The sequence below is a fragment of the Halichoerus grypus genome, chromosome 12, assembly GCF_964656455.1.
Source record: "Halichoerus grypus chromosome 12, mHalGry1.hap1.1, whole genome shotgun sequence".
NCBI lineage: Eukaryota > Metazoa > Chordata > Mammalia > Carnivora > Phocidae > Halichoerus > Halichoerus grypus.
This window is the reverse complement of record NC_135723.1, coordinates 61,845,075-61,871,000: the sequence shown is the minus strand read 5'-3', so window position 1 is coordinate 61,871,000 and position 25,926 is coordinate 61,845,075. Positions and strand designations below refer to the sequence as shown.

At 55.8% G+C, this 25,926-nt stretch overlaps 1 protein-coding gene, 1 long non-coding RNA gene and 1 pseudogene across 2 annotated transcripts; all 3 read right to left on the bottom strand.

The window, feature by feature from the left end:
* Nucleotides 1-414: 414 nt before the first annotated feature.
* LOC144379673 (uncharacterized) lies at nucleotides 415-2,848 on the bottom strand. The gene is made up of 3 exons (XR_013443001.1): nucleotides 2,133-2,848; nucleotides 1,762-1,848; nucleotides 415-486 (listed from the first exon to the last, which is right to left on the bottom strand). It is a non-coding gene; the product is annotated as an uncharacterized LOC144379673 (long non-coding RNA).
* Nucleotides 2,849-5,772: 2,924 nt separating this feature from the next.
* On the bottom strand, nucleotides 5,773-25,077 carry LOC118551954 (putative ubiquitin carboxyl-terminal hydrolase MINDY-4). Its single transcript, XM_078059823.1, has 7 exons — nucleotides 25,072-25,077; nucleotides 24,966-24,973; nucleotides 24,712-24,814; nucleotides 22,202-22,363; nucleotides 16,284-16,464; nucleotides 15,652-15,724; nucleotides 5,773-6,204 (listed from the first exon to the last, which is right to left on the bottom strand). Exons 1-7 carry the CDS (start codon nucleotides 25,075-25,077, stop codon nucleotides 6,156-6,158), a joined length of 582 nt encoding a protein of 193 aa, XP_077915949.1. The 3' UTR covers nucleotides 5,773-6,155.
* Nucleotides 6,984-9,217, bottom strand: LOC118551955 (oxysterol-binding protein-related protein 9 pseudogene; annotated as a pseudogene).
* Nucleotides 25,078-25,926: the final 849 nt, after the last annotated feature.

The following is a 25,926-nucleotide window of genomic DNA, read 5'->3' as shown; positions in this document are numbered from 1 at the left end:
GGGTAGCTCTGCCCCTCCTCCTGCCCTCCCCTCCTCCAGGGTTCAGCTGCAATCCTCCCCCCTCTAAGAAGCCTCCCTGACTGCTCCAGCCCATACAAGTTCCCCTCGTCTGAGCCCTATGCCCCCAATGAAATCCAAGGAGGATCTCAGCCCAGGAGTCTGGAGAACACCAAGATAGGAAATCAATCAATAATAGAACAACCCTTCCTTAGAGTAAGGTTCCCATGCACAGCACAGTGTGTTTATACAATTGTCCTGATGTAATTATTAATAGTACCCCCTCAGGTTCAGCCCCAGTGCTGGAGCAAGGGAGGGGTGAGGCAGGCGGGCAGGGTCCAGAGATGGGGCCGACAACCGGTGTCTCCAGCGCCCCGAGAGTACTCACAGTGGACACCCAGGCAGGACACAAGAAGTGGGTGCTTATGGAGATGGGCTCCATTCCACAGGGAGGTGGGACTTTGCTGAACCTCACAGATGTCAAGGGGCCTTAAAACAGAAAATGCCAGATAAGCACCTAGAATTGCCCTTATCAAGGGCCACAGGAAAGGCGCCAGGTTTAATCTCAAAACCACACCCGGAATCAACGGTTTAGAGACTTTGGGCAGTGCCTCCCCACCCCAGCACCCAGTGCCTGGGGCTTTATGCCTGGAGGCAGGGTGGGGGAGGGGCTTCTTCAAAGATGGGGAATAAATTTTGGGCTTCATCCCCCAGGATGGGACAGGTGCAAGAGGGAAGGGAGGGAGGGAAGACAAGGGGCCCCATGCCCAGGGACAAGGAAAACAGGGCACTGTGGCAGGGGGGTGGGGGGGCTGGTTTGCACGCACACACACATGCACATGTGGGGTAATGGGAGAAACCTGTAGCTGGGTGCCAAGCACCAACTGGGATCTGGGCTGTGAGAGAGGACTGATTGAGGGCATTCGGAGGACTGGGCCTGCCCTTTAACTAGATAATCCCAGAGGGCTTCCTAGAGTAGGGGCTTAGGAGATAGGCTTTGAGGGTCTGGCTGGATTTGGCAGATGGTCATGGGAGGCCAGGACCCAGGTGCAGCAAAGAGCACTAGCAAAGGCTTCAGGCAGCAAGGGGCTTCTCAGGGAAGCAGCTGCTATGGTCTGGGGTGGGTAGAGTATGGAGCTAGAGGAGGAAGCAAGGTGGGGAGGCAGAATGACAGGCAGATTGGAGTCACCCCCTTAGACCCCCCCCCCATCACATGTATTCCCTTCAGCCCAAAGGCCGTCTGGTGGTCTGGTCCCCCAGAGAACCTTCCGTGAATGAGAAATGTCCCAGCAGGGGTCTTAACTAAGAATTCCTGGGCCTCAGTTTCCCCAACTATAAAGCGAAGGCCTTCAGTGATTTCCCAGGGAACAGGACATAGGATAGGCATCTCCGGGGAAGGCAGACAGGACAGTGGGACAAAGAACTTCGGTCCCGAGACAGTGGGAAAGGCCAACGATGGGCTGCTGTGACCACCAAGCCCCTGACCAGTGTGGGGCTTGGATTCCTCTCCTGTGCAGAGCCGGTCTGCTGGAGCGACATCCCTGAGCACCGTGCAGGCCCTGGCACTGGGCCACCCTGACCCACGGGCAGCCTGCCTGCCCACTCTCCCGCCCACCTGCCAACCTGCCCCTCAGCCTGCATTAAGCAATCTCTATTATCGCAAATGCCTGACATTTTTGCCTGGTAATTACAGCTCCCACAGCCCCATGAGGATTAGGGCATGATTAGGGAGTAGGGAGGACTCTGGCGGATGGAGAGAAATACCTGCAAATAGACGTGGCAGCCTGATTGCCTCCTTCAAGTTTAGGCTCCCGGAAGGGCTCAGTGGCCAGTGAGGATCATCCACGGGGCCTTGGAAAGCAAAAGGCCATCAGCATCGGTCACCTCCATCATCTCCTGGCCTCCCCCCTCACACTGCCTTTCCTGGGAGCAGTGCAGCAGCCCCTCAATGTGCCCCTCGCCTCTGCCCCACACCCACTCCCTGGCCAGGGGCAGAGATCTGAAGTCGAGCTCTGAGCAGACCTTGTCTCCCGGGAACACGTCCCAGCCCGGGGCCTGCCATCTGAGGCCTTCTCCCACTCTGTGCCTCCTCCCCTAATCCTCTGGGACTCCCACTCTCGGGTCATGAGACTCACAGACTTCACGGACGTTCATGGTCTCTTGCTTCTCACCATCTCACCATGTCACCTGGAATGATCTTCCATCCAATTCTCCACTTGTCAAAGCCATGCCCATCCATCAAGGCCTAGGTAAGATGCTACCACCGCCAAGGAGCCTCCCCCACCCCACCGGAAACTTTAAGAGCAAACACTTAGCAAGTCGTGGTGACATGCCAGGCCCTGCTCTACACACCTCACTGTGCACTGACTCACTTAGGCCTCAATACAGCCCCATGCGGTGGTCATTTTACAGAGGAGGAAACTGAGGCCCAGAGAGCTTAGGTCAGGTGCTCATAGTCACACAGGCAGGAAGCAGTGGAGGCAAGACTAGACTCAGGCCTCTGGTCCTGCTGCTTCTTCCTCGGACACTGCTCCCGCCCATCCCTTCAGTACTTCCTTATGGGGACTCCCACTGTCACCCCCACAAAGTCACAAGCTCTAGAACAGAACTATCTCCCACTTTAACCTGATTCACCTGACAGTTTTGTTAAAGTGCAGATTCTGAATCGGGGGGCATGGGTGGAGCCTGAGAGTCTGCATTTCTAAGAAGTTCTCAGGTGTGGCTGATGCGGCTGGTCTAAGGCCCACACATTGAGTAGCAAGGCTGGAGTCTACATGTGGGCAGACAAGTCCTCCTCTTGTCATTGTGAGGGCTTAGCTGAGCCAACGGCCTGGGGGAGCCTAAGACTGGTCCTTCACCCTCCCCGGCCCTCTCCAGAGCCTGGGCCCCCACCCCTAACTTCCCTTCTGCTCAGAAACAAGCAGTGGGATAGGATTCCGGATGCACTCTGGCCTGAGGATATCCCCCAACGCCCCCCCAAGCCTTGGCCCACCTCTGACCCCCCAGGGAATCCTTGCGGTTCTTCTGGAAGCTGCTCTTCTTACCTGTGGGGCTGCCATGAAAAGCCTACAGAGACAGTGGTGTGGGTGGCTCGGCCACCATTTGCACGTTCCCCTGGCCGTGGAAGAAGGTGAAGAAAGCACTGGGCTCGCAGTGGAAGAGGCCAGTAGCTACTGAAGAATTCTTTGGAGAGAGGTGTCAGTGTGCTGGGATCCCTTCCCCCAGCCATGGGGCCCGGAGGTCTGCATCTCCTCTCCTAAAGCCAAGTGAGGGAGGCTTCCAGAAAGCTGTTTAAAAGCTTGCCATGTGCACCCGCAGTGTGGGCCGGTCCCTGACTCCCACCTGAGGACAGGAGACATTGCTGTTCCCAACGTGTGGCTGAGCAGACAGGCAGGCTGAGGGGGGAAAGGTGTGACCTCCAGAACTGGGAAGGCAAAGATGTGTGGGTGCTTTGCATGGCTCAAATGTGGATCCTGCAGAAGGAAGACTCGGGTTTTCTTAAAAGGGGAAGGAGGAGGCTGACTGCACCACCAGAAGCTGGGTGGGAGCAGGTACTGGGAGCCGCCGTCAGCAGCCAACCGAGCAGGAATCATCCGACTCGGGAGAGGTCCCTAGTGACTGGACGCCCGCCTAGGAGCAGGGGGAGGGGCATGTTTCCACTAATGGCAGAGTCCGGGCTTGAGTGGCCTTGAGACTGCTCTTAACTGCTGGAAGAGCAGCAGGATCCACTGGCTCTTTCCTCCAGAGACCAAGAATTCGCACCTCCCTGGGATCTGCTTGTTCACTAACCCAGCCCACGTTTGAGCACAGATCGGGTGGACACGCCCAGGTCGGTCCTGGGGAAGCCACTCAACTCTAGGACTCTTAACTTTTTCTGGGGAATTCAGGAGGGTACTGGTCCAAGTCAAGTAGACCCTCTCCCTGGAAAATTACACATACGTACATGAACACAAAGATTTGAATGTAATTTGGGCGGGAGGCTCTGGACCCGCTGAAGCCTACCCACAGTCTCCCTAGGAAACCCTGCGCCTCGGGTGGAGAACAGCCGCCTGCAAGGAGGCATGGGCTTCTCTTTCATTCTTGCAGACCTGGTGGCCGTACTGTGGGTCCACTCTCGCTTCCGGACCTGGGAGAGGGTGGTGCTACGGCTTTGCTCATCTTGCGTCCCAGGAAGCCCCAGGCACCGGGTGTCAAACTGCACGTACCGCATCTTGGCTTCTAGAAAAGTGTTTCCATAATTTGTTGGAACTGGGTTTTTCAAGCAAAGCTGGGAATATTTTTATTTCTCCAGCCCTGCCAACAGGACCCTGGTCAGGAGGTTAAGTGAGTTTCATTGAAAAGACACACTTTTCCTTCCCAGGCTGATAAACAAGCCTGCTACAGGGAAACTGACTTCCTCCCCCAGTGCTCAGCTGGAGCGGCCTGTCTCTGGCCAAGGAAAACAAATGCATAAACATTTCAGGGACATATAGGAAGCATTTCTGCTGGACGCCTGCTGTGAATGGCCACTGGAGTTTACACAGCAAACCCCAGGGGGGCCTCCACACAGCTTGGACAAAGCACGCCCTGCCCTCTCACTTCCCTCCCGGCTCCTCCCTGCTTCTCCCCAAAGACCCACAATAATCCAGCCACGACTCGTGCCCGGCCCACGAGAATGCAAAACAGGCCGTTGAGTTGTCACCACCAAATGCCTGGCACATAAAGAGAAGGGATGTCCTTTTAGCCAGGGCTGCAGAGGGAACACGGTCCCTGAGCTGCTTGCGTCCTGAGCACCGGAAGGGCACACAGAGGCTAGGGACCAGCCGCCAGCCAGTGTCTACGACTCTCCTGGGCCTCTCCCTGGGCCAGGGCAGACACGGGAGGAGCCCACACCCCAGTCCTTTCGTGCAAACACCCACCTCTACGGGGCCTGCTGCGGAGCTCGGAGCTCGGAGCTCAGAGCTCCAGCCCAAGCGCTCGCTGGGCGCAGCAGGGGCCGGCACGGGGCCACGCTGCTGAGCGCTCTGCCGTCATGCTGCTCCCGGCTCCTCACATGGACGGGCTCATGACGGGGGCTCCCCGAGGCCAGTGCTCCGCCTCCGGGTGCCCTTGCTCATCCCACTGTTGGGAGCCATTGCAGAGCACGGTCCTTAACTTCATATTCCTTTTTAAAACCAGTAGGATGTAACCCCATGGAATCAAGGATGCTGCAACTGTACAAATTTCCCTTTATGAGTGATTATTCTTCCCATTTGTACCTATCCCCCCCGCCCCTTGCTCTGGAACATGAGGGCGTCCCCAGGCTCTGCCCACCCACATTTCAGGCAGTTCTCTTCACAAGTGCCTTACTGCAGCCACCGGGGGGCGGGGGGGTAACTATCCCTCTGCTCATTCTCATCTTATTGCCCTCTGTGGCCAAGAGGTCCCTCCCTAGAAGGTTCTTCCCCCATATGCACTTGGCCAGGTCCACATGACCATCCTCCTGGGGCCTCGCAGGGATCCAGGTCTGCCCTGAGACAGGCTCCTAGGGGGCCTGAGTTGCCTTATAGAGCCTGGTGCCTTAGACCTGGGGATGATCCAGAGAAGACAGGCTAGACCAGAAGCCCCGCCAGGGACACTACTGGACCAGAGGGCAAAGCCTGCCTGCAGAGACTCTCATTAGGTGATGTCTTAGCTCACAGGTCTCCAGGGCTCTGGGGCCCCTCCACCATCACTGTTCCCACCCCAGCCATGAACCACGCAGACCTCATGCTTCCTTTGCCACAACAGAAGAAATGAGTCTCTCCGTCCTCAGCATGGGTTTGACTCCTGCTTTATAGAAAGCCAACTACCAGAAATAACGAGCCCAGGGTGCCCGGGCTGACCATATCACAGGCTTGAAGAGGGGAGAGGTGGCCCAGCGGGGAGCAAGGGAGGGATGCAGACAAAAAGCACAGAGGCGGTCCAATCCTTGGCAGTCATGGCTCAGCTGGGAGGGAGCCGTATAGCAGCACTCTGGGCCCTCATCACAGTCCTGGGGGCCCTTCATGGAAGGGGCAGGGAGGTTCTGGACGCTTCTGCAGCACTGTTGGCCCAGATGGGGGTGACACTCTTCTGAGAGACTTGTTCCTGAGGCCTGGGGCTCAGCTGTCACCCCCCAGCGATGAGTGGTAGAGCCATAGGCTTACCCACGGGAAGGGTCACAGGATGGGGTCTGAGCCGTTCCAGTTCACCGCTGCCCCCTTCCACCTACAAGCAGAGTAACAGATAAAGAGTTAGAGCTGCAGAGGCCCGCACAGGAGCCATCTCTTGCCCTCACTTACCTGAAGGTCCTGTCTTAGTGGCTTTGAGGATTTCTGGTTCCAACCTCCCTACCTCGCCTCTCCACACACACACAAACCTACACACCAGGCCCTCACGAAACACAAACATACCTAGGACCCCAGAGAGCCACGGAGAAGACAGAAGTGGCAGGTCATTCATTCATTCATTCATTCATGCCACAAGTGTTTATCGAGAACCTCCTCTGTGCCTGGCACTGCAGGGCCCTGAGCTGAGGGAGTGATCCACACATACGTGGATCCAGCCACCTTCCACGGGTGCCTGACGGTGGTACTTGAAAGCACGTGGGAAGACCCAGATAGGGAGAATCCTGGAGTGTTCCAGGTGCTGGAGCCTAGTACAGGAGGGAGAGAGGTGCGGCCCAGGGTGGGAAGCAGGCAAGGCGGCACCACACAGGACCTGGGAGCCTCGGAAGGATTCTGGGCTTTGCTCTAAGAGCCACGGGAAGCCAGTGAAGGGCTGGGAGCAGCTCAGTAAAACACAGATTTGCATTTTTTTTTTTTTTAATTACTTGATGAAGTCTTAAGAAGCAGTGAGTATCATTTAACTCTATGTAGTCCAGGGCTAGATATAATTTAATACTAGTTCAATTCCAAAATAAAAGTTATTAGAGGTGTGACTATGGAATGACCCAACACTTAATTTTTTAAAAATTTTTATTCATTTATTTATTTTTGAGTGGGGAGTTGGCAGAGGGGGAGAGAGTGAGCGCACATCCTAGGCAGGCTCCACATTCAGCGGGGAGCCCAATGCAGGGCTCAATCTCACGACACCGAAATCATGACCTGAGCCTAAATCAAGAGTCAGACGCTTAACCAACCGAGCCACTCAGGCACCCCCCAACACCTGATTTTAATACACGGCACACTAGTTTTCTATAGCAACTCAGAGGAATCACATTTCTGGCGGAAGGAATATTCCTGCAAGACCTGGCCTTGGGTATCCAATACATACACATACATCCTGAGATCACAGGAACTCGGAAGCGGATGTGTATACCTCAACAGCAGTGCTAGGGTGCAGAGCTTGAAACTAGGCTCTCGAAATGCTTTTCACAGTGAGAGGCTTGGGGAGGGAACAGACTTTTTCCAAAACCTGAAGTTTTTCTTCTGACTAAAGTCAATATGTTAACGGCCAACAGAGGAGGGGAAAAAAGAAACTTTCCTTGTTTTAACTGTGCTTCTGCTTTGGAAAGTCCAGTCTCCCTGAGGTGGGAACCGTGACAGGTGAGTGAACAGAGTCTCCCAGAGGAAGACGCTTGCATCTCCGAACTGAACGCTCAGAAGCACCCCGAGGTTTTGGTAGTGGTTGGCTGTAAACCCAACCTTCTCCACCTTCATGAAGAACACAGACTCCCTCTGAATTTCTTTCTCCCTCCTTCCTCAGGCTTCTGCTCTTTGTCTTTCCTCACGTCCGTGCCTTGCTTCAGTTGCCGCATCAATGTCTCTGGCTTTTAGGTTAACAGGGACAGCCTTCCAGAGGCAACGGGACTCATACTCACTCTGCTCTTATCAAATTACTTTGCTCTTGATTACAGGCACCTTCCTGGTATCTGTAAAGACTGTATTTTCCTCTGTTGAATTTTTTGCACACCTTAGACCAGCCCATTCCTCTTCAAACGAGCAAAAAGATTTCTCGCCATTGAAGACAAAAAATCTTGGTGGTAATTCTGTGTGTCTTGCTCCCAGGGAGAGGTTTGGTGTGGGAAATATTTGCATATTGTCCGTTTTGGAACAGTGACTATTCCGCTGTTCTCCTAGCTCCACCCAGCACACTGTGAGGATAGACGGAACATGAGAATGGAGTGTTCATCACCGTCTAGACACAAGACACAGCCCTGCCCTGCATTGTGCACACCAGTCAACGTCCTGAGACATTTTTATCCAGTCTATGTATGAACGCTGAATTGCATCTTTTTGTTAAAATCCTCAGCATAAAAGGCTGAAATGGGTGGACGATAGAAGAAAACCTGCCAAGCCATGACTGTTACACTGTCTTAGGAAACTAGTCCTTCAAAACTAGCTCTGCGTGTTCTTCAGTATCACTGATGATGCCCTGTGACACCAGGACAGCCCACCCAAAATGGGGTGGTATATGACTTTTTGACAGCCAACCCTTTCCTTCCTGCACGAAAGGCTGCGAGGTACCTTTCACACCTGAGCCATTTGACCCCTGGGATCCTTCTGGTCACAGATGTTCAGAAGCAGGTCTGGATGTGCAAAAAAGTTTGCACACATTCCTCAGTCTCTTCTCCAGACTAAGTGTTGGAAAAGCTACCTTAGCAAGACACACTCCAAACATAACCTGTGACAAGACACATAACCCTCTTGCACTCGTCCACCGACCCTGCCTCCCCTTCATTGTCGATTGTGTCATGTGAATCAAAACGGTTGGCACCACTGTTCCCCTGGCTGTGGGGGATTTAAGTGATTCTGTGGTGTCCGGGTGCTTTCGACTATTTCCTGAGCTGCCACGTGTCAGCACTGGGGCAGATCCAGAGGGATCTAGTAGGTGCTCGGGGGCTGAGCCACTTTGATGGACTCCATCGGTGTCAAAGTGTCTGTCACTGCTTGAACAAGAGGCACTGGGACTGTATCTGGAGACCACTCAGCGTGGCTGGGAGAAGTCAGACCACGCCTCGGTCGCCGAGTGCCCACTGCCCACGCTGTTTGGTGCTGGAGCCTGATGATGTTGCAGGGTGGCCCCTATAGGTCCAGCCAGTAGGGAAGATGGATGCAGCTCTCAGTTGCACAACTGAGCAGGGTCTGGGGGGGTAAGACAGGCTGGGAAGGCACTGTGCTGATCACAGGTTCCAAGGGACTAGGCTGACCTATTGCGCCAAGTGGGTTAATAGTGCTTCAGCAATACGCAGCAATGTGACTCGGGGCTTAATCGATTCTACCATACAACTTGAGATTTTCAATTTTCTTTCTCTGTTCATCATCTTTTGCAGTTTTGAAGCATGTCACTAAAAGCTTTTATTGTTCTATTACGATTTATAGGTAAGCATCAGCCTCTGTAAGTTTCTTATCCAAGTCTTAGACACTAGGGCTATATCCTGAATCCAGTCCCCCAGAAAGCAGCAGAAAGGAGACATGGAGGAGAGTGACATTCTGCCTGTAGCCTAGCTCCAGGCAGGCATCAGGATCCCAGATTGCAAAGGGAAAACTATTGCCCAGACCAGAGCGGTTTCTTGCCCCAGTCGTGGTAAGAATGGAGGGGTGGTGGTGGCGGGAGTCAGAAGTACACCAGACTTCTTGTTACCATAAGATCTATCCTCAGCCAAAACCCTTCTCCCATCCCTCTCCATCCCTCCCAGACTTCACCCTCCCTACTCTGACAGGCAGAGAGAAGTTCCTTCTATGAGCTCCCAATCTGCAAACATCTCAGATCCCGGCAACATGGGATTTGGCTTCAGTGCGGGGCTGAGTCATATTTGTCTACTACTAGAGACGTCCATGCCATACCAACAGTCACTGAGTCTTACAGTTAGGTGGTGGGGGTGCTTAGTTTCAAGGCTTTTTACCGAGGTAACTAACCCACCCCATCCCAGCCAACAGGTGCCAATGGTGGGGAGAGTATTAGAAGCAGCAGAGAAAAGCAGTTTACAGTTGATGAAAATCAAAGCAGAGATGTTTTTAAAATGGCAAGGGCTGAGATGCAAGGCTGCTGTGTTTGTGTGGGGATGAACGGTTCCCCGGTAGGAAAGTCCACGGTCAATTACAAGGACAGTAAACAGAGCTCTGCGTATGCAATTAGGGGCTGGCAGAGGGAGGGCAGGGATGAAACGGACCCGTAGACAGTGCAGCAGACAGAATGAAAGCTCGCTCACCCAGGGTTAGATCAGGATGCTGAGCATGAGAGTCTCCAGCAGGCTTTCTCGACCTCGGACCACTGACATTGTGGGCTAGGTAATTTTGTTCTGGGGGCTGTCTTGTGCACTGTGGGGTATTTAGCACCGTCCTCCCCCAGCTGCGATACCCAAAAATGTCTCCCAACATTGCCAAATATTCCCTGGGGCACAAAATCACCTGGTTGAGGACCACTGGCTTAGGGGTTGAGCTCCGTGAAGATGCTGTGGTCCCTGGAGCTCGGGGAGGCTCAGCATCACAGAGAGGGCCCACCTCAGGGCCACACATGAGGCCCTTCCCTCCCCGGGGCCCTAAACCAGAGCAGAGCAGTGGTCACCTGCCCCCACAGACTTTCAGCATTGATGCCACTAGTGTATCTTGGGGGGCAGATGCCTAGTAGAGCCTGTGTCAGCAAGGAGAAGGGCACAGGCCAGGTTTTAAAGCCCCCAAGCTGACCAGTAGAGACACACCACAGAACTCTTGCTCACTATGGATTTCCAGACAAGTATCCTGTTGTGCAAGTCCCCCTTCCCGTGCTCCAGCCACTGGGATCAGAACACTCTGGAATGAGCTCCATAGGCTGTCTCTCCCCTACGGGCCTTGGCCTGTGCTGTGCCCTCCACCTGGAACAACCATCCCTCAGGATCAGATCCAAGATTCCTCCTTCTAGAAGTGTGCTCTGACCCCCAAGCAGCCTGGGGCTCCTCTCTCAGCACCATATTATCATGGGGCCTCCCTCCCCCACGAGACTGTGAACCCCTCAAGGACAGAGCTGGTGTCACTCGCCTCTGTCGCCTCTAAGACCTCTCAGTGCCAAAGCACAGGTTCCCAGGGGTGCTGCTAGATGAACACACCCCTCCCCAGCAGCTGATCCTCCAGGAGTCCCAGGGGCCCAGCGGGGAAGCCTGTCTTCATTCACACTGCACTCTCCCTTGCCTTTGACCCAGGCAACCACAAAGCCCAGCCCATGGCCCTTAATCTCTCTTGTCCCTTCCCCTCTGCCTCCTCCTGGTTGTTCCTCCTCCCTGTGGTCTCCAAAGGAAAGGGAATGCTTCTGCCTCTCCTTTTTCAACCTCACAACAGCTCCGGGAAGGGACCCTTCTACCTCATCAAGAGATGAGGAAACTGAGGTCTAGAGCAGAACCAAGCCTTCTGGAGGTCATACATCGTGATGGCAGCACAGCCAGGACCGAGGTCTCCAGACTCCCGTCCTTCTGTCACGGTGTTGAGTGTTCTGCGAACCCAACCAGGGCAAGGAACCCAATGGGCAAGTGTGTGTGCAGGTTGCAGGACAGGGAGTCAGAAGAGAGCGGCTGGGGCCATGGGAGCACCCAGGGAACCCTCCTTTGGTGGGTGAGGGGCACTGTGAAGAGGGTACCTGGGCAAGAAGATGTCAGCTGAGGCGTGAAGACCGGCGCAGTGGCGGGTGGGGATACAGCCGAGGCACCTGGGCACTCAGCTCCAGCCCCTGGAAGGCACTGTTCACAGCTGAAATTATATTTTCAATTTCTTGTCTGAGCCTCCAAACAGAAACATCTGCGGCCCAGCCCCAGGCCCTGGCTGTGTGTTCTTCCGTCTTTCCTCTGGACCACAGACAACTGTTTCATTTTCTCCCACTCTGGCTCGGCTGGAAGCTCAAGAGGTCACTGTGTGTGTCTGGTTTGGAAATGACCATAAATGAGTTGTTTTTGCTGAGATGGTCAGAGAGCAGAGAGCAGCGGGAACTGGGGTGGGGAGGACAGACCCCACATTCCTGACATAAGCATAGGTAATGAGAGACTCCCTGAGGCCCAGATGCGAGTCACACTTGAGAGCAGAGGCGGCACGGGACCTGGGATCATTCGACTTAGGATGCTCTTCCCCAAAAGCAAAACCAACAGTCTCGTCTTGTGTAATGTCAGTGTGGCAACAAAGCCAGGTGGTGGGAAATCACACTGCCCACTCAGTGACCTTCCCCTGGGCTGGGACAGCACAGGCCTATGCTTCAGGATCTGTGCTGTTTGTGACTCAAGGTATGGCCTGGGGCACAGAGCTCCACTCCGGAGACCCCGATCTGTGAAAGGAAGACCCATGTCAGGTAGTGTCTTAAGGGCCTTTCCATGGATCTCAGCAAGCTACCAGCCGGCCAGGGGTGTGGTGTGCTCCGTGCTGGGTCAGGGTGAGCATCAGAGGTCCTTAGGGGGCAAGAGAGCTAGGTTTAAGGGTAGGCAGCACATTTCTGCCTGGATTAGGACAGAGTGGATCATGAACTTGACTTCTATTCAATTGTGAACTCTCCGAGAGCAAGAACCCAGAGTCTTATCTGGCTATTTCTTCCATGGAGTCCAGCCCAGGGATTCCATGAGGTTGAAGTGATGGGCCCAGGGGCCTGGTCCATCCTGTGGTAATGACCTGAGATGTGGCCTGAGTTCAGGCCAGGGCACCACATGTACCCCCTTCCTGTCAGGGGGGGGACCTCCACTGGGCAGCAGGGCTCATCCCCCCAGGAGGCAGGGCCTTTCTCCCCAGGGTCTTCACTGACCTTGAAGGCCACTTTCCCAAGTTTCTCCCTTTGAGCTGTTCGAGAATCTGGGATGAAAACAAAACGCAAAGCCTTTGTAATCCAACCCCCTGGAACAGGATTCCAGGAGGCTGGGCCTGCTGTTTCCCATTACAGTGGTATGTTATCTGATGGGTACTGGGAGGAGAGGGGAGAACCAGCATTCCCACTATTCACTCACCCACTTAGCTTTTCTGAGAATAACGCTGGGAAAAATCTCACTACATTAACAGTCCAGGTGGACCCACCATGGTGGGGCAGGTGGTAGAGGTCATAGAAGAGGCAGGCAGCTGGTTTCGGGAAAGTCCTAGCAGAGGATGGATACTCCTACCTGGAGGAGGGTGGGGGTGGGGGTGGGGCAGCCCCCAGAGCCAGGAAGGAAGGACCCCTGGCCCGGAGTATTACAGCAGGCCAGATGCTAGAGGCTTAGCACTTCACCTGACATCTGAGTCACAAGGCAGCCAGAAAGGGCCACAGAGGGATAGGCACTGCCCTCACCCGGCACCAGAAGTTCTCAGAGTGTGGTCCTGAGTCAGCAGCACCAGCAATTCCCAGGAACTCCCCAGATATGCCAATTCCCAGGCCCCACCTAGCTCTACTGAACCAGAACCCGTGGGGGTAGGACCCACTGATGTGCGCTTTACCACACCCTCCAGGGATGCCTGCTAAAGCCTGAGGACCACACTCTAGAGCAAATCTTCCCAATGGCTGAACCACAGATGGAGACAAGTGTGTCAGAGTATTGATCCCCACATCCATCGGGGGCTGGCTGGAGTCTGGGCCAACAGAGTCGCCAGGCCAGTTGTCCCTAACCCTGTGTGCTGCACAAATGTGATTTTTTATCTGTGTTTACAAAGGACTAGGAAGCACGGCTAGAGCCTTGCCCGACCCCCACGCCCTGACAGTGAGCAGGAACAGAAAAGGGCAGGGCAGGGACTCAGCCTGGACCATACGCCCCAGGCCAAGGGATCGTTCCTGGCTATAGGCAGCGACCCCAGTTTCCCCCATCATATCATGGCACACGGCTACAGCTGGGATGGGCGAGCCCTGGGAGAAGGGGACAGCTGACAGAAGAGGAAGAGGCACTCCAGGCACAGGCTCGTGCTCAGACGACCCTGGACTGAGCTCCCCGACAGACCAGAGCCCCGAGTCATCGTCAAGCACTGGACAGTTAGGGCTGAGCCCACAATGTCCAACCCCAGGGCCCACTGGAGGTATTGGTGAGTCCTGCAGTGGAACCATTCTTGGGAAAAGAGGAGTTATTTCAGATGGGGCTGTTGGAGAGGTCCTGGGTGGTGGTCCCCCAACCCCCTTCAGAGACAGATGGAGGCCTTCGGGGCTGGGGAGGCGGGCAGAGCCTGTGCCCAGGGTGCGGTCCACAGCCCTGCTTGGCAGGCCCGCCTGCAGGAAGGATGCCTTGTGGCCTCCGGCCCCATCCTGCGGAGGGTGCCAAGGCCAGTGTCACCTCCTTTTTCCACTGCTGCCCTTCTCTCATCACCTGGAATGAGTGGCCCTTTGTACATGAAAGGAAAGCAACCTGCATGGGCCTTTAATCCTCCCGACGAAAGAAAAGCCAGCACATGACCCCACAAGAATGCTTTGTCCCTGGCTTGGTGGGCAGGCAGGAGGACGGATGAACAGATGCACGAATAGATGGGGCCTAATGAGGATGTCCCAACGTCTCCTGCATCCCCTCCCTGGTGCCCCACTGTGACCATGGCTCCAGTCAAGGGCTCACTAGCCTGCAGGTGGGCCGCACCCCGAGGCTGCAAGTGAACCCCCTGGATCACAGGTGGTCAGAGCCCCAGGGCCTCAGCATTATCCACGTCGCCCACCCCAGGCCAATCACTTCACAGTCAGGGACATGAGGTTCTGCCTGAGGTCACACCACGGCACAGGCCGCTAAGACAGAAACCGTGAGAGCTATTTACAGAGCACCTGGCGGGATACCGGGCGCTCTCACAACAGCCCTGTGCTCGGCTCTCCCATTTTCCCGGTCTTATAGCTGATAGTGTGAGGGACACATAGGTGAAGTCTAACAGCTCATGGCCAGAAAATGGAAAGGATTCGAACTCTAGAACCCACACTCACCACATGCGAGTTCTAGCACTTCCCCAGAAGGCACTGGAATGCAGACCTCCTCCCTCCCACGCCTGCTCCCCCCACTGCACCCTGAAGCCTCCAAGTCACTACCCAAAGGCTTTGTGAAGGGCCCGCCTGAGGCTGGGAGGAAGGGGGCCAGAGCTCCAACCCCACAGCCCTCCGGAGTTCTGTTCCCAGCCCTGGGGCCTTGTCAGTGGGCTGGTGAGTCAAGTGAGCCCCAACTCACCCCGAGCCTGAGCGGGAACAGGGGAGTCAAGGACCCCCCCACCCTGTGTCTGAGGCTACAGGGCACCTCTGCTCGGGGTTCAGAGGGCCCAACCCGCACCAACAGAATGAGGGGGCTGCTCCTCCCAGATGCAGAGGGCGCCTCTGCTGCAGGAAGCCAGCTCAGACCTACACCTGGGGGCCACTGAGGAGCTAGGCCCTCGCACCTTCCCATCCTGCTCAAACACCTCCCACCCCGCCCCTCCCCCACCCGTCCCCCTACCTGTGCTTCCTCCTGACGGGCCCCACAGCACTCAGCACACATGCTGGTGACTGCCCTGAGCAAGGACGGACCTCAGGAAGCACCTACTCACACCACCCCCTGCCACAGGGGCAGCCTCAGAAGCTGTCTGAAGACACAGTCACCTCACAGGCCACACACTTCTCCACTTGGGCCACAGAGACCTCAAAATGCTACGTACAAACAAGCCCCAAGCACTGCGTCTTTCCATTCTGCAGAGGTCCTGCCTCCCCACAGACACTTAGCTGGGGCAATCCAGAAACCCACCCTCCCTCCTGCGGGTACGACTACCCCCAACCCCCACACCTCCCAGCCACTCGGGTGAGCTTCCAGAGCCAGAGACAGACCTGACTCACCTGGTTCTGATGCAGAGCTCAAGGGGCGGGACGAGGTCGTTGTCTCTGTCCTCAGGGATGGTCTGGGTGGTGTCTGGGGGCCAGGAGAGAGAGACACACACACACTCAGCCCGGGGTCTGAACGTGCTTTAAGGCTGGCACCAACAACCCACCTCCTGGGACCTGACTCTTCTGGCATCTGCCCCGCTTCTCATCCTGACTGGACCCATCCTTGTTCCTGCCCTTTGGTTCTCTCCTGGACCACAGCGCTCTCCTCACAGCCTCCCACCTCCAGTCTCCACCCCACCCTCCTGCTCCCCGTCAGCTACCAGCATAATTCTTTCTAAAAACACATCTGATCCCGTCACTCTCCTGCTCCAAAACCTTCCATAGCTCCTCATTGCCTGCAGAAGAAAACCCAGACTTGTGGGCATGGTGTTCGGGGCTCCCTACTCTGTTCTCAACCTCCCCATACACCACCTCTAATGCTCTCAGTTTCTCAAGGCCCTGCTCCTGCTCCTCCTGTAGGAGGATGCGCCAACAGCCGCTCTCTGATCCCCCCGTGCAGACACGGGTCTGAGGGTCTACGTTGTTCTCTGACCGCCCCGAGGACACGCGAGGGCCGAGGACGCGGGCCAGTGGGGGCGGCGCACCAACGGTCAGCCGGATCTGCTCCTGCTGGTTGGCCAGGCCGTCATAGTAGTACAGGTCAAAGAGCCTCTCGGCCCTCCAGTCTCGCAGGAGCTCTGGCTGCAGGCTGAAGAGGACGCTGAAGTGGCTCTCACTGCACACCACCCAGATGGGGAACCTCGGCGTCTTCAGGAAGCAGCCCACCTGCAAGAGGGACAGGGAGCGGAGAGATGCCTGTGCTAGCCCCAGGAAAAGGGCCCGAGCATCTTCTGTCTGACCCGGGGTTGGGCTGACCTCAGAGAGACCTGCTGGGGATCACAGCCTCTGAGCCAGGCTGGGAGCCCCTTGAGCGGCTCACAGACACGGCTTGTCTCCCAGAGCCGTCCCCCCCCCCCAGGGGCTTTCCCTCATATCCACGGTCCTGTGCAGCCACCGTCCCCCATCTAGAGTGCTGGGACACCCCACCTCCCCTCCCAGGTCCTGCATCACCCAAATTACCCAACCAGGGAGCACGAATCACCTCCCTCTAGCTCCCAGGTGGGGGTTACGAGGTAGCAGGTACTAGGTACCAGGCATCCGCCTTCTCTCCTGCAGCGCATCACTGCCTCACCATGACGCGCCAGCCTGCCTCCTGCACACTGGACTATGCCCTTAGCACCAAGGGCAGGGGTTAGAAGTCAACATGAGCAAATGTTTGACGAGTGAGGGTCCTCATGCATGAAGTGGAACTCGAACTAGGTAGGACTTTACCTTGAAGACAGGTGGGCTTGGAGCCACGGGGAGAAGGGAGAGGGCGCCTCTGGGTGAGCAGTCTGTGGGCGGTGCCAGAGACATCCAGGGACTAGCAGGGCATTCGGGAAAGAGCATGGTGGAAGGGGAGGATAAGGAGCTAGGACTTTCTGATGAGAGACTTCCTTGGAAAGCTCCCTGCAGAGGGGTGTTCGGGGAAGGCAGATGGCACTGAACAGGACCCTTAGTGGGGCTGCTCTTCAGGGCAGAGGAGCGGCCGGGGCCCTCTGCAAAGTCCTGCTCAGGGGCCTGGCTGGCTCTGCCCCTCAGGCTGGCTGGCCCTCTATGTGCTCTCTCCCCGTCACCTGTGACTCCCTGGGGCAGCACCTCTCCCTACCCCGGGCCCTGGTTTATTCAGCTCCGTGCATGCCACGGGCCAGGCTGATTCTGGCCTAATCCCCACCAGCCCCAGCGAGATGTTTGCATGCTCAGGTATTTACAGCCACAGCCTGCGGATTAAGGAAAGAATGGGAATTATTTTTCCAGTGGGGAGAAGGGCATACTTTCTCCCGCCTGTCACAGAAGAGTGGCCGAGCGGTCTTCCTGGGGCCCCTCGGAGCCCTCCTGGGAGCTGACTCTGGGCTGGGGTGTCTCGGACAGGGGGGTTGTGCTCAGGTACCTAGTGAAAGACTTGTCCAACAAACAGCTGCCTCCTCCAGGGGGTAGAATAGCGATCTTTACAATGTGTTCATTTTCCCATTTTCCAAGCGACCTGCCCCGCCCCCACCTGGCCAGTAGGGCCCTCACCCCAGCCCCTTGTGACATTAAAACGTAACCACAAAGCTCTCTCCTTCATGGATGTGGGGGAATTAGATGCTTTAGAGGACGTGGCTGGACGTGCCTAAACCCCACTGCAAAGTCAGCTCCCACTCCAGGCTCAAAAGAGGCTTTTCTGGTGAGGGCCTCGCCTCGAACAGGGAGCCTTCTCAGGAACCCAGGGCTCGTTCACTGCAGGAAAAAGAGCCGTGCAACCTGCCAGGGGGGCAGGCATCTACATAATCAGCCACCCTGAATTTTCCAGCAGAGGGGACAAAAGGGCAGCTTGCCATTTATTCAACGGTCAAAAGATTATGGGCAAAAAAAGCTGCCCAGAGACTTTATAAATGAGTTTTCTCATTCAGGAGCCCCCTCCAAGTGGGTGACATTTTCCAAAGATGAAATTCACTTCCTCTGGGTTCGAAGGTAGCTGACCAAAGGCCTGGGGGCGAGGAGGGAGGGTGGAGGGCACATTTCCTTCAACACAGTCTGAGGCTTTCTCCTGGCTGGGGAACAGACGGCACCATTAGGAATCACTTTTAAAGGGGGATTCTTAAATCTTTTGCAGGGGTGAGGTGAGTACCCCCACACCCAGCCGTGGACTGCCAGCTAAGAAGCCCTAATCTAGAAGAACCAACATTTGATTGCTGGCAGAGTCGACGTCTGTCGTCTCTAAGGGTAACCGTCATTCGGCATAACTTATGTTTCAGTCCCAGGCACTACGCTCGACCATGTGGGTACAGCAAGGAAGGAAACAAGACCAGTCTTGTCCTCGCGGGGCTCACCGGATTAATGGGGAAGACAGAGAGTAATCAAATAATCATACAGACACATCTGCACTGCCCTGGCCCGAATCTAAGATGCCATCAGAGTCACCCTAATTGTTTGTTTCACGACGAAAGAAAGCCGGCAGTTAAAGTCTGACCGGCCAGTGACTGCGACTGGGGCTCAGAATCTCAGAAACGTTCAAATGCACACAAAGTTTGCAACTCAAAAGCAATGAATGTGACACTTGGAACCAAGAGGAGGCCTACGAAGGAAAGCAGTAAGATTCTGTGATGCAGAGGCAGACCCCCACCTATTTAGACGGGCTGATTAGGTCAGGAGAGGCCTCCCTTAGGAAGGGACATTTAACTCAAAACGTGAAGGGAGGAAACAGCAGGGACAGGTCTCATGGGGCCTTGTAGGCTGTGCTAAGTTTGGGCTTTCAGTCTCTGCATTAGTTAGCTGGGGCCACCGGAACAAAGTTCCACAGACCAGGTGGCTCAAACAACAGAAATTTGTTTCCTCACAGTCCTGGAGGCTGGACGTACAAGACCAAGGTGTGGGCAGGACTGGTTTCTCCTGAGGCCTCTCTCCTTGGCTTGCAGATGGCCGTCGCCTCCCTGTGTCTTCATGTGGTCTTCCCTCTCTGTGTCCATGTCCGAATCCCCTCCTCTTATAAGGACACTAGTCAATTGGATTAAGGGCCACCCTAATGACCTCATTTTAACGTAATCACTTCTTAAAGGCCCTGTTTCCAAATAGTCACATTCTGAGGTACTGGGAGTTAGGACTTCAACGTGTGAATCAGTGAGGGGACATAATTCAGCCCCTAACAGTCTCAGAGGATGGGAAAACCACTGACAGGTGTGAAGCAAAAGAATGATGTGATTCAGTCTACTCTTTTAAAGATCACAGTGGCTTCATTGAAGGACTGAAAGGGGTTGGGGACAGGTGTCCAGACCGGCAATGCTGGTGGCTTGGACCATGGTAGAAATGGCCAGACCGGAGAAACAATTTAGGGTAGGAGCCACATGACCTCCTGATGGATCAGGCATGCTCCTGGGTTTGAAAAAGTGGGTGGATGTGCTAGTTGCCCAGCTGGGGAAAATGGGAGGAGGATGTAGCTGGCAGAGCCCTTCCTGCCAAGCTTAGTCTTCGCTCAGGTCTCTTCATGAAGGCAGCAAGGTATGTACCCTGCAGGGCATGGGAGAAGCACTGAAGTTAAACTCCTGGTCCCATGCTGTCCCTTCCCTGGACTGCCGGTCCCCCCACCACAATCACCAGGAGCCAGGAGGGGCTGGCCTTCCAACTGCAGCCCTCAGTTGTGACCTCTGGGTGGTGAGAGTGAGGTGCAAGTCCGATGGGCAAGACCAGCCCAGGGGGGTCATGGGGAGTGAACGGAGGTCCAGAACACACAGCCAGGCTGGGGCAGGGGGCTGGCTAGCTCAGCAGGGGGTGCATTTCTTGGTCCAGAGCTTCCTCTGCTTCCCCCCAGGCACATCCGGATGTGTGGGTCATCTAATAAGCTCACTGATAGGCAGGACCTCCCTTACCCCCAGCCCCCACATACTCAGCGAGGGCCCCAGAACCAGGCTCCCAGCCAGAGGCTGCCATGAGAAGCCCCGGACAGGCTGAATGACAAGCAGGCCCTCTTCTGCCCTCTGCAAGAGAAAACTTAAGCCTTGTAAGAACAGCCCCACCATGGACACCATGCTCCAAGCTGTCCTAAATGTCAGATCTTCCCCATGGCCACACTGGTGCTGTCCAGTGGAGGGGGACCAGCTTTGAGCGTGGATGCTAAGCCTCCCCAGATTCTTTCCACCCCCAACACGGCCAACCATGTAGGACCAGAGGAATTCAGTGACAGAGGGGATGGCAGGTGATGGTAAGGGAGAGGATAGGCTTTGTCGATATTGCCAGATATCTGCCTTTTCCTTCAGAGGCCCAGTCCTCAGTTAGCTCTAGGGAGGAGAGAGGGCCTGAGGGTCCTTCCTTAGAGAGCTTGCAGCCCCAAGGCAGGGGAGCAAACACCCTCTTGTTGCAGAGAGATACAAGCCTCAGTCTTCAGCCAAGCATATAACAGTGGGGCGGGCCGGGGGGGGGGGGGGCGGTGTCTGTGTGGATTTAAGAATTTGGATCCTTGTAGGTCCTGAATTTCTTCAATCAGCATTTTATTCCAAGGGAAGGATGACCCTCAACTGATGTTCCCATCAACTACCCCACAGACCAAAGGAAAATAGTTTACTTTTAGACCAACACCCTCAATACAAGAATGAAACCAGGGCTCATGGTAAGCCTAGGGATTCCAGGAGCCTGGCCAAGTTTACCCTCTCTCAGCCCATGGAATTTTGGGCTGAATGCTTCCAGAGCCCACCCAGGGACGGATGCTCAGGGGCCCTGGTGCTTCTCCTGGCCCACGTGACCACATTCCTGGGCTGCCTCCTGACACCGGCAAATCAGGAGGGGAGTCGTAATCATTCTTTTCTCCCCAAGTCTGTGGAGCCCACGGGTCGGCTTCCTGTCCGTGGGGGCAGGACCTGGGGATGCAGCCACACCACATGGCCCATTAGCAAAGGGACAACAGTCTGAACTCGTGATCATGCTGAAAGGGCACCATGAAACCAGCTAGAGAACAATGTCTTCTCTGAAGACGTGAAAACCGAGGCTCAGAGAAGGTCGAACAGCAGGCTAGGGCAGGAACACGGGGCCCGGTGCCAACTGCCCACTGTGCAGAGACATGTAGTCACCTCACCCTGCCCAGCTTCGCCGGGGGCCCAGCCCTTTCCAAGACCCTGGCTGCAGGGAGAGAGGAAGGAAAGGGAGCAGTGCACTGGCAAACAGACCGAGTGGCCTGTTAGGGTTGAACTGTGCCCCCCAAAAAAGATACGTGGAGATCCTAGCCCCCAGAATGTGACCTTATTTGGAATTAGGGTTGTTGTAGATGTAACTAGTTAAGATGAGGTTAGTGGAGTACAGTGGGCCCTTAGCCCAACATGACCGACGTCCTTATAAGAAAAGGAGGAGACACACGGCAGAAAGATGGCCACGTGACGACAGAGGGAGAGATCGGAGTGATGAATCCACAAGCCAAAGAATGCCAAAGATTGCCAGAAAACACCAACAGCTAGAAGAGATGAGGGTGGATTCTCCCGATGGGTGTCAGCGGGGACACAGCCCTGCTGGCCTCTTGATTTTGGACTTCTGCTATGAGACCTTCTGCTCTAGGACAACTTCTGTTGTTTTAAGCACCCAGTTTGTGGTGTTTCACTGTGGCAGACCTAGGAAACTGACGCGGTTCTCCCTGTCCCTGGAGAAGACCCCATCCCCCCCCCCCCACACACACACACACCCCAACTGCATCTGCTCTGACCCACAGTCACACTATAGATCCCTAGGAGTCCCTTTGAAACAACCTTTCCCAGAACATGGTATCGGCTGGCTTTGGGAGTGAATTCCACACAGTACTCGATGGCAGTGAAGCTATAGTTCTTCCCAAACCCTCTGTGATTGAGACTGGACCAAACCGGGACTGGCTCTGGGAACTGGAGTTGACCTTCCCTTTCCCTGCCTTCCCTCTCTCTGGTCCCAGGGAGCCGGGCCCCTCTGTCTCCGGAGCCCTGTGCCCCAGTACCTGGCACACATTGTAGTGCTCAAAGAGAGATAAGAACCCAACATCGCTGCGCGCAGCAACGCCTTTGAGCAGCGTGATGTTCCCGTTCCCAGAATCCAGCTCCACCACGTCATTGAAAACATTGGACACGGCTTTCCCGGTCAGGAGCAGATTGACAAGTTCCTGTAGATGAAAGAAAGGGGAAAGGCTTGTCCAGGGGAGATCGGGAACAAGAAAAAAAAAGGGCGGAAAAGGAAGGAAAGCAAGGAGGGAGAGAGCCCCAAATCACAGGGGGCTGGGACTTGGAGTTCCCACCAGCCCTCAGGGGAAGCCGTCAGCCGCTCCTAGCCCAGCGACTCTAGGAACTCATTGTGACCTTGATTCCATGGGCCCCCATCCTGAGCCCTGGGTGGTGGCAGGGGAGTGGGGGAAAGATGGCTCCTGACCTTGGGCGTCTGGGCCTAGGGCGGGGATCAGGTGCGTCCCTGCGCGGCTGAAGGTCAATGTAGGATGTGACTGGGACTATAAACATGTGCGCACGGAACCGTCCGGGGCCAGGCAGGGCACGGGACCACATGGCTGAGTCAGAGCCACTTTGTGGAGAAGCCACATTTGGGTGGGTCTTGAAGGATGGCATTTTTTTTTTCATAAGCTTTTTCATTTGAAATAATTTTAGACTCAGAAGAATTTATAAAAATAGTACAGAGAGTTCCTGTGCACCCTTCACCCAGCTTCCCCCAACGATAACATCTTAACACAACCAGCGCCCATTATCAACGCCAGGAAGCGGACAATGGTGCGAACACCAAGAAAGCAACTCTAGGTCTTACTTGGATTTCACGGGAGGATGGCGGGGTCTGGGAGCAGGGAGGGAGGGTGGAGGCCTGCAGAGGCAGACAGGCTGAGGCGAGGAAGCCCCAGTCTGGGGTCTAGATCTGTCCCTGCCCTCCTCGGCCCGGCGGCATCACGCATCCAGGGACCGTGTGACTTGTGCCGCACAGCCGACAGGCCGACAAGCCTGCTGACCCCAGAACCTGGAGATCAGTGACCCTCTGGCCGTCTCCTTCAGCCAGTGCCTCCTGCATTGAGGTGGCAGGAAGGGAGGGCCCTTCCTTCAGCAGGGCATCTAGGGGTCCAACTCCTTGTGAGGAATGGGGACCCTGGGGCTCCCAGACTGGAGAGGATTTCCCCAAGCCCCACAGCTAGTTCATGACAGAGCTGGATTTCCACCCACATTTTCTAGCATCCTGCCTGGTGTCCTTCCCTCTCCTCTCACCTGTTACCCGCATGGCACCACCTGGCTACCCAAGATCCCAGGGGAACCCCGGCCGCTAAGTGCCTGCAGTACCACCGAGGAAGGCTCCGAGTGAGCCCAGCCTTAGCACTTGGGCAGGCAGCACCCTCTGCCTGACCCACCCCATCGGGGCTGGCGCGCGTGGCAGGCCAGCAGGCAGCGATGGCCCCACGGTACGTGGGAATGGCCAGGAGAGGCCTTTCCCAGCATAAACTTTGGAGGGGAGAGTTCACAGAAGTGTTTTCCCCTGAATTATAAAAGCCAGGCCCCGGTCAATAAATCCCTCCAACAACACCAAGACCCCTGTCCTGGTCACAGTAAAAGAGGCTCCCTCTGATGGCCACAGAGGGAGCCCCATTGGAGGGAGATAGCAAAGGGGCCCCATTGTGTCTTTGCAGAGGAAATGAGAAAGAATCTGGAGGAAATGTCTGCTCTGAGATACTGCACCTCAGGGGCAGCGGCTGCTAAGAAAGGCGAGGCCTTTTTCAGATGGGTTCGAGTTTTCCCATCTGGTTTTCAAGGGGGAGAAAAAGGCCCCTGTTCCCCATCTGTCTCAAACCCTCCTCAGCACAGGAAGCCCTCTTGAAATGGGGGAGAAAGGAGAAATAGGCTGCTCCCTGCCCCAAGACTCAAAATCACGCAGTGGCAAAGCTTAGTGGTCATGTAGCCCCTTGCTACTCAGAGTGTGGTCCGTGGACCAGCAGCATCACCTTCTCTGGGAAGCCTGTGAGCAATTCAGAACTTCAGGCCCCAGGCCAGACCCACTGGATCTGAGCCTGCTCTTCAACAGGACTCCCGGGGGATTCATGGGCACATCAAAGTTTAAGAAGCACTGGTCTAGTCCAAACTCCTCCTTCTACAAACGAGGGAACTGAGGCTTGGGGAGGGGAAGATCAGCCCAGCTTGGGGAGGGTCAACTGCCAAGATGGTGCCTGTGCCGTGGCCCTCACCACCCCAGCTGGCCCAGAGCCCCCAGTCCGTCCCCGGGGCTCGGACTGGGGCTCTGGGCTGTGCGGCCCCTGGCTCTGTCCTTGCAGTGCCAAGCACACAGATCGGGCACAGCAAGCTCTCCAGAAGCGGAAACTGAACTGAGTGGCCTTTCTAGGTCTCCATGACAGAGGTTGGCACATGAAAGCTGCTGGGAGAGGGCTGGCAGGGGCAAGGAAAGAAGGGAGGAGGAAAGGAAAAAAGCACTCTGCTGCCCAGCACCCCACGGCACCCCACGGCACCCCCTGACCTGGGTGCAGTATCCATGCGCTCCAATCAGGTGGCTGGTAGGGACATCGAAGTCCTGGCGGACACTAGAAGACACAGAAGGAGTAGAATTAGCATGTCTCTGCCTGACTCAGGCCTCCCGGGCAAACCTCTTGGGTGACCAGGGGCTCCTCTCGGGCTCCAGGCTGAGGCCCAGAATTCTGGATGTGGGGGCAACCCAGGCTCCGCAGCTAACACTCACTCTGCTCTGGGCAGTGGCCTCCCCTCTGGCCTCACCTGGGCCACTACCGACACGCAGAAGGGTGGCGGAAGCGTGATACAGCAGAGAGGCCCCTTCATTTGCAACCCAGCACCCTGAATCCTCACTCCGACTGCCGCTTACCAACATGGGCACGGGGACATCCCCTTCCGTCTCCGGGCCTCAGCCTGTGAGTCTGTTCAACGGGCACAGACCATGTACCGGGCCCTGTACACGCATGGTTCCCCAAATGCCAAGAGAAAACCAGTGCTCAGAGCAGCCTGACTTGCCCAGGGCATGGGGCTTATGGGCTGTGGAGCCGGTGGGGGACTCCGCGGTCCGTCTTGGAGGCCTGTGCTCTCCCGACCCCAGGTCACAGCAGCTCTACCCTCAGAAGGGGGTCCCCCAAAAGGCATGAGGTGAAAAGCCCCTTGGCCGAAGCCTCAAACCAGAAGAAACCGATTTCTTAGGGCTGTACAGAGCTGGGGACCAGGAGTCACTGTCAGGGTGGCTCTGTCATAGGGGAGGTCAGCACCAGGAGGCAACCCCAGCCCCCCATGAATCTCAACACTCTCCGACCATCTAAGAAAGCCCACCACCAGGACACAATTCCTTTTCCCTTCCCCCACGCAAATGCTTCGGGAGACCAAGTGTTCTTGTCGACGTGAACGGTGGACGAGTGAACAGGAAAGGAGCCGGCATCCCTGGAGCGCAGCCCCGCACCCGGCGAGGTAAGGATTACTATATTTTATAGACATGGAAAGACTCAGAAGGGCATCGCTGGGGGTGATGGGAGCCTGTGGCACATGCCCTGGGGCATGGGGCCCGGCCTGCCTCCTCCGGCCCTACCCCAAAGAGGCCACAGACAGACAGCCCAGAAGAAAGGGCTCAGCAATCACAATGTTTGTTTTCCCTTTTAGTGGACGAGACGAGAAACCTGGTCTCAATTTTAGGCTTTAACTCTAAGATCTGCCAGAAGTCCACAAACCTAAAAAACCC

Bases quoted from the DNA above. Each gene is read 5' to 3' on its own strand.
- LOC118551954 (XM_078059823.1), bottom strand. The intron at 15,725-16,283 runs GTGCGCCGCCCC...CCTGGCCCCCAG, and splicing joins GCAGATCCGGCTGACCGTTG to ACACCACCCAGACCATCCCT. The intron at 6,205-15,651 runs GTGAGTCAGGTC...CTCTGCTTGTAG, and splicing joins GAGCTCTGCATCAGAACCAG to GTGGAAGGGGGCAGCGGTGA.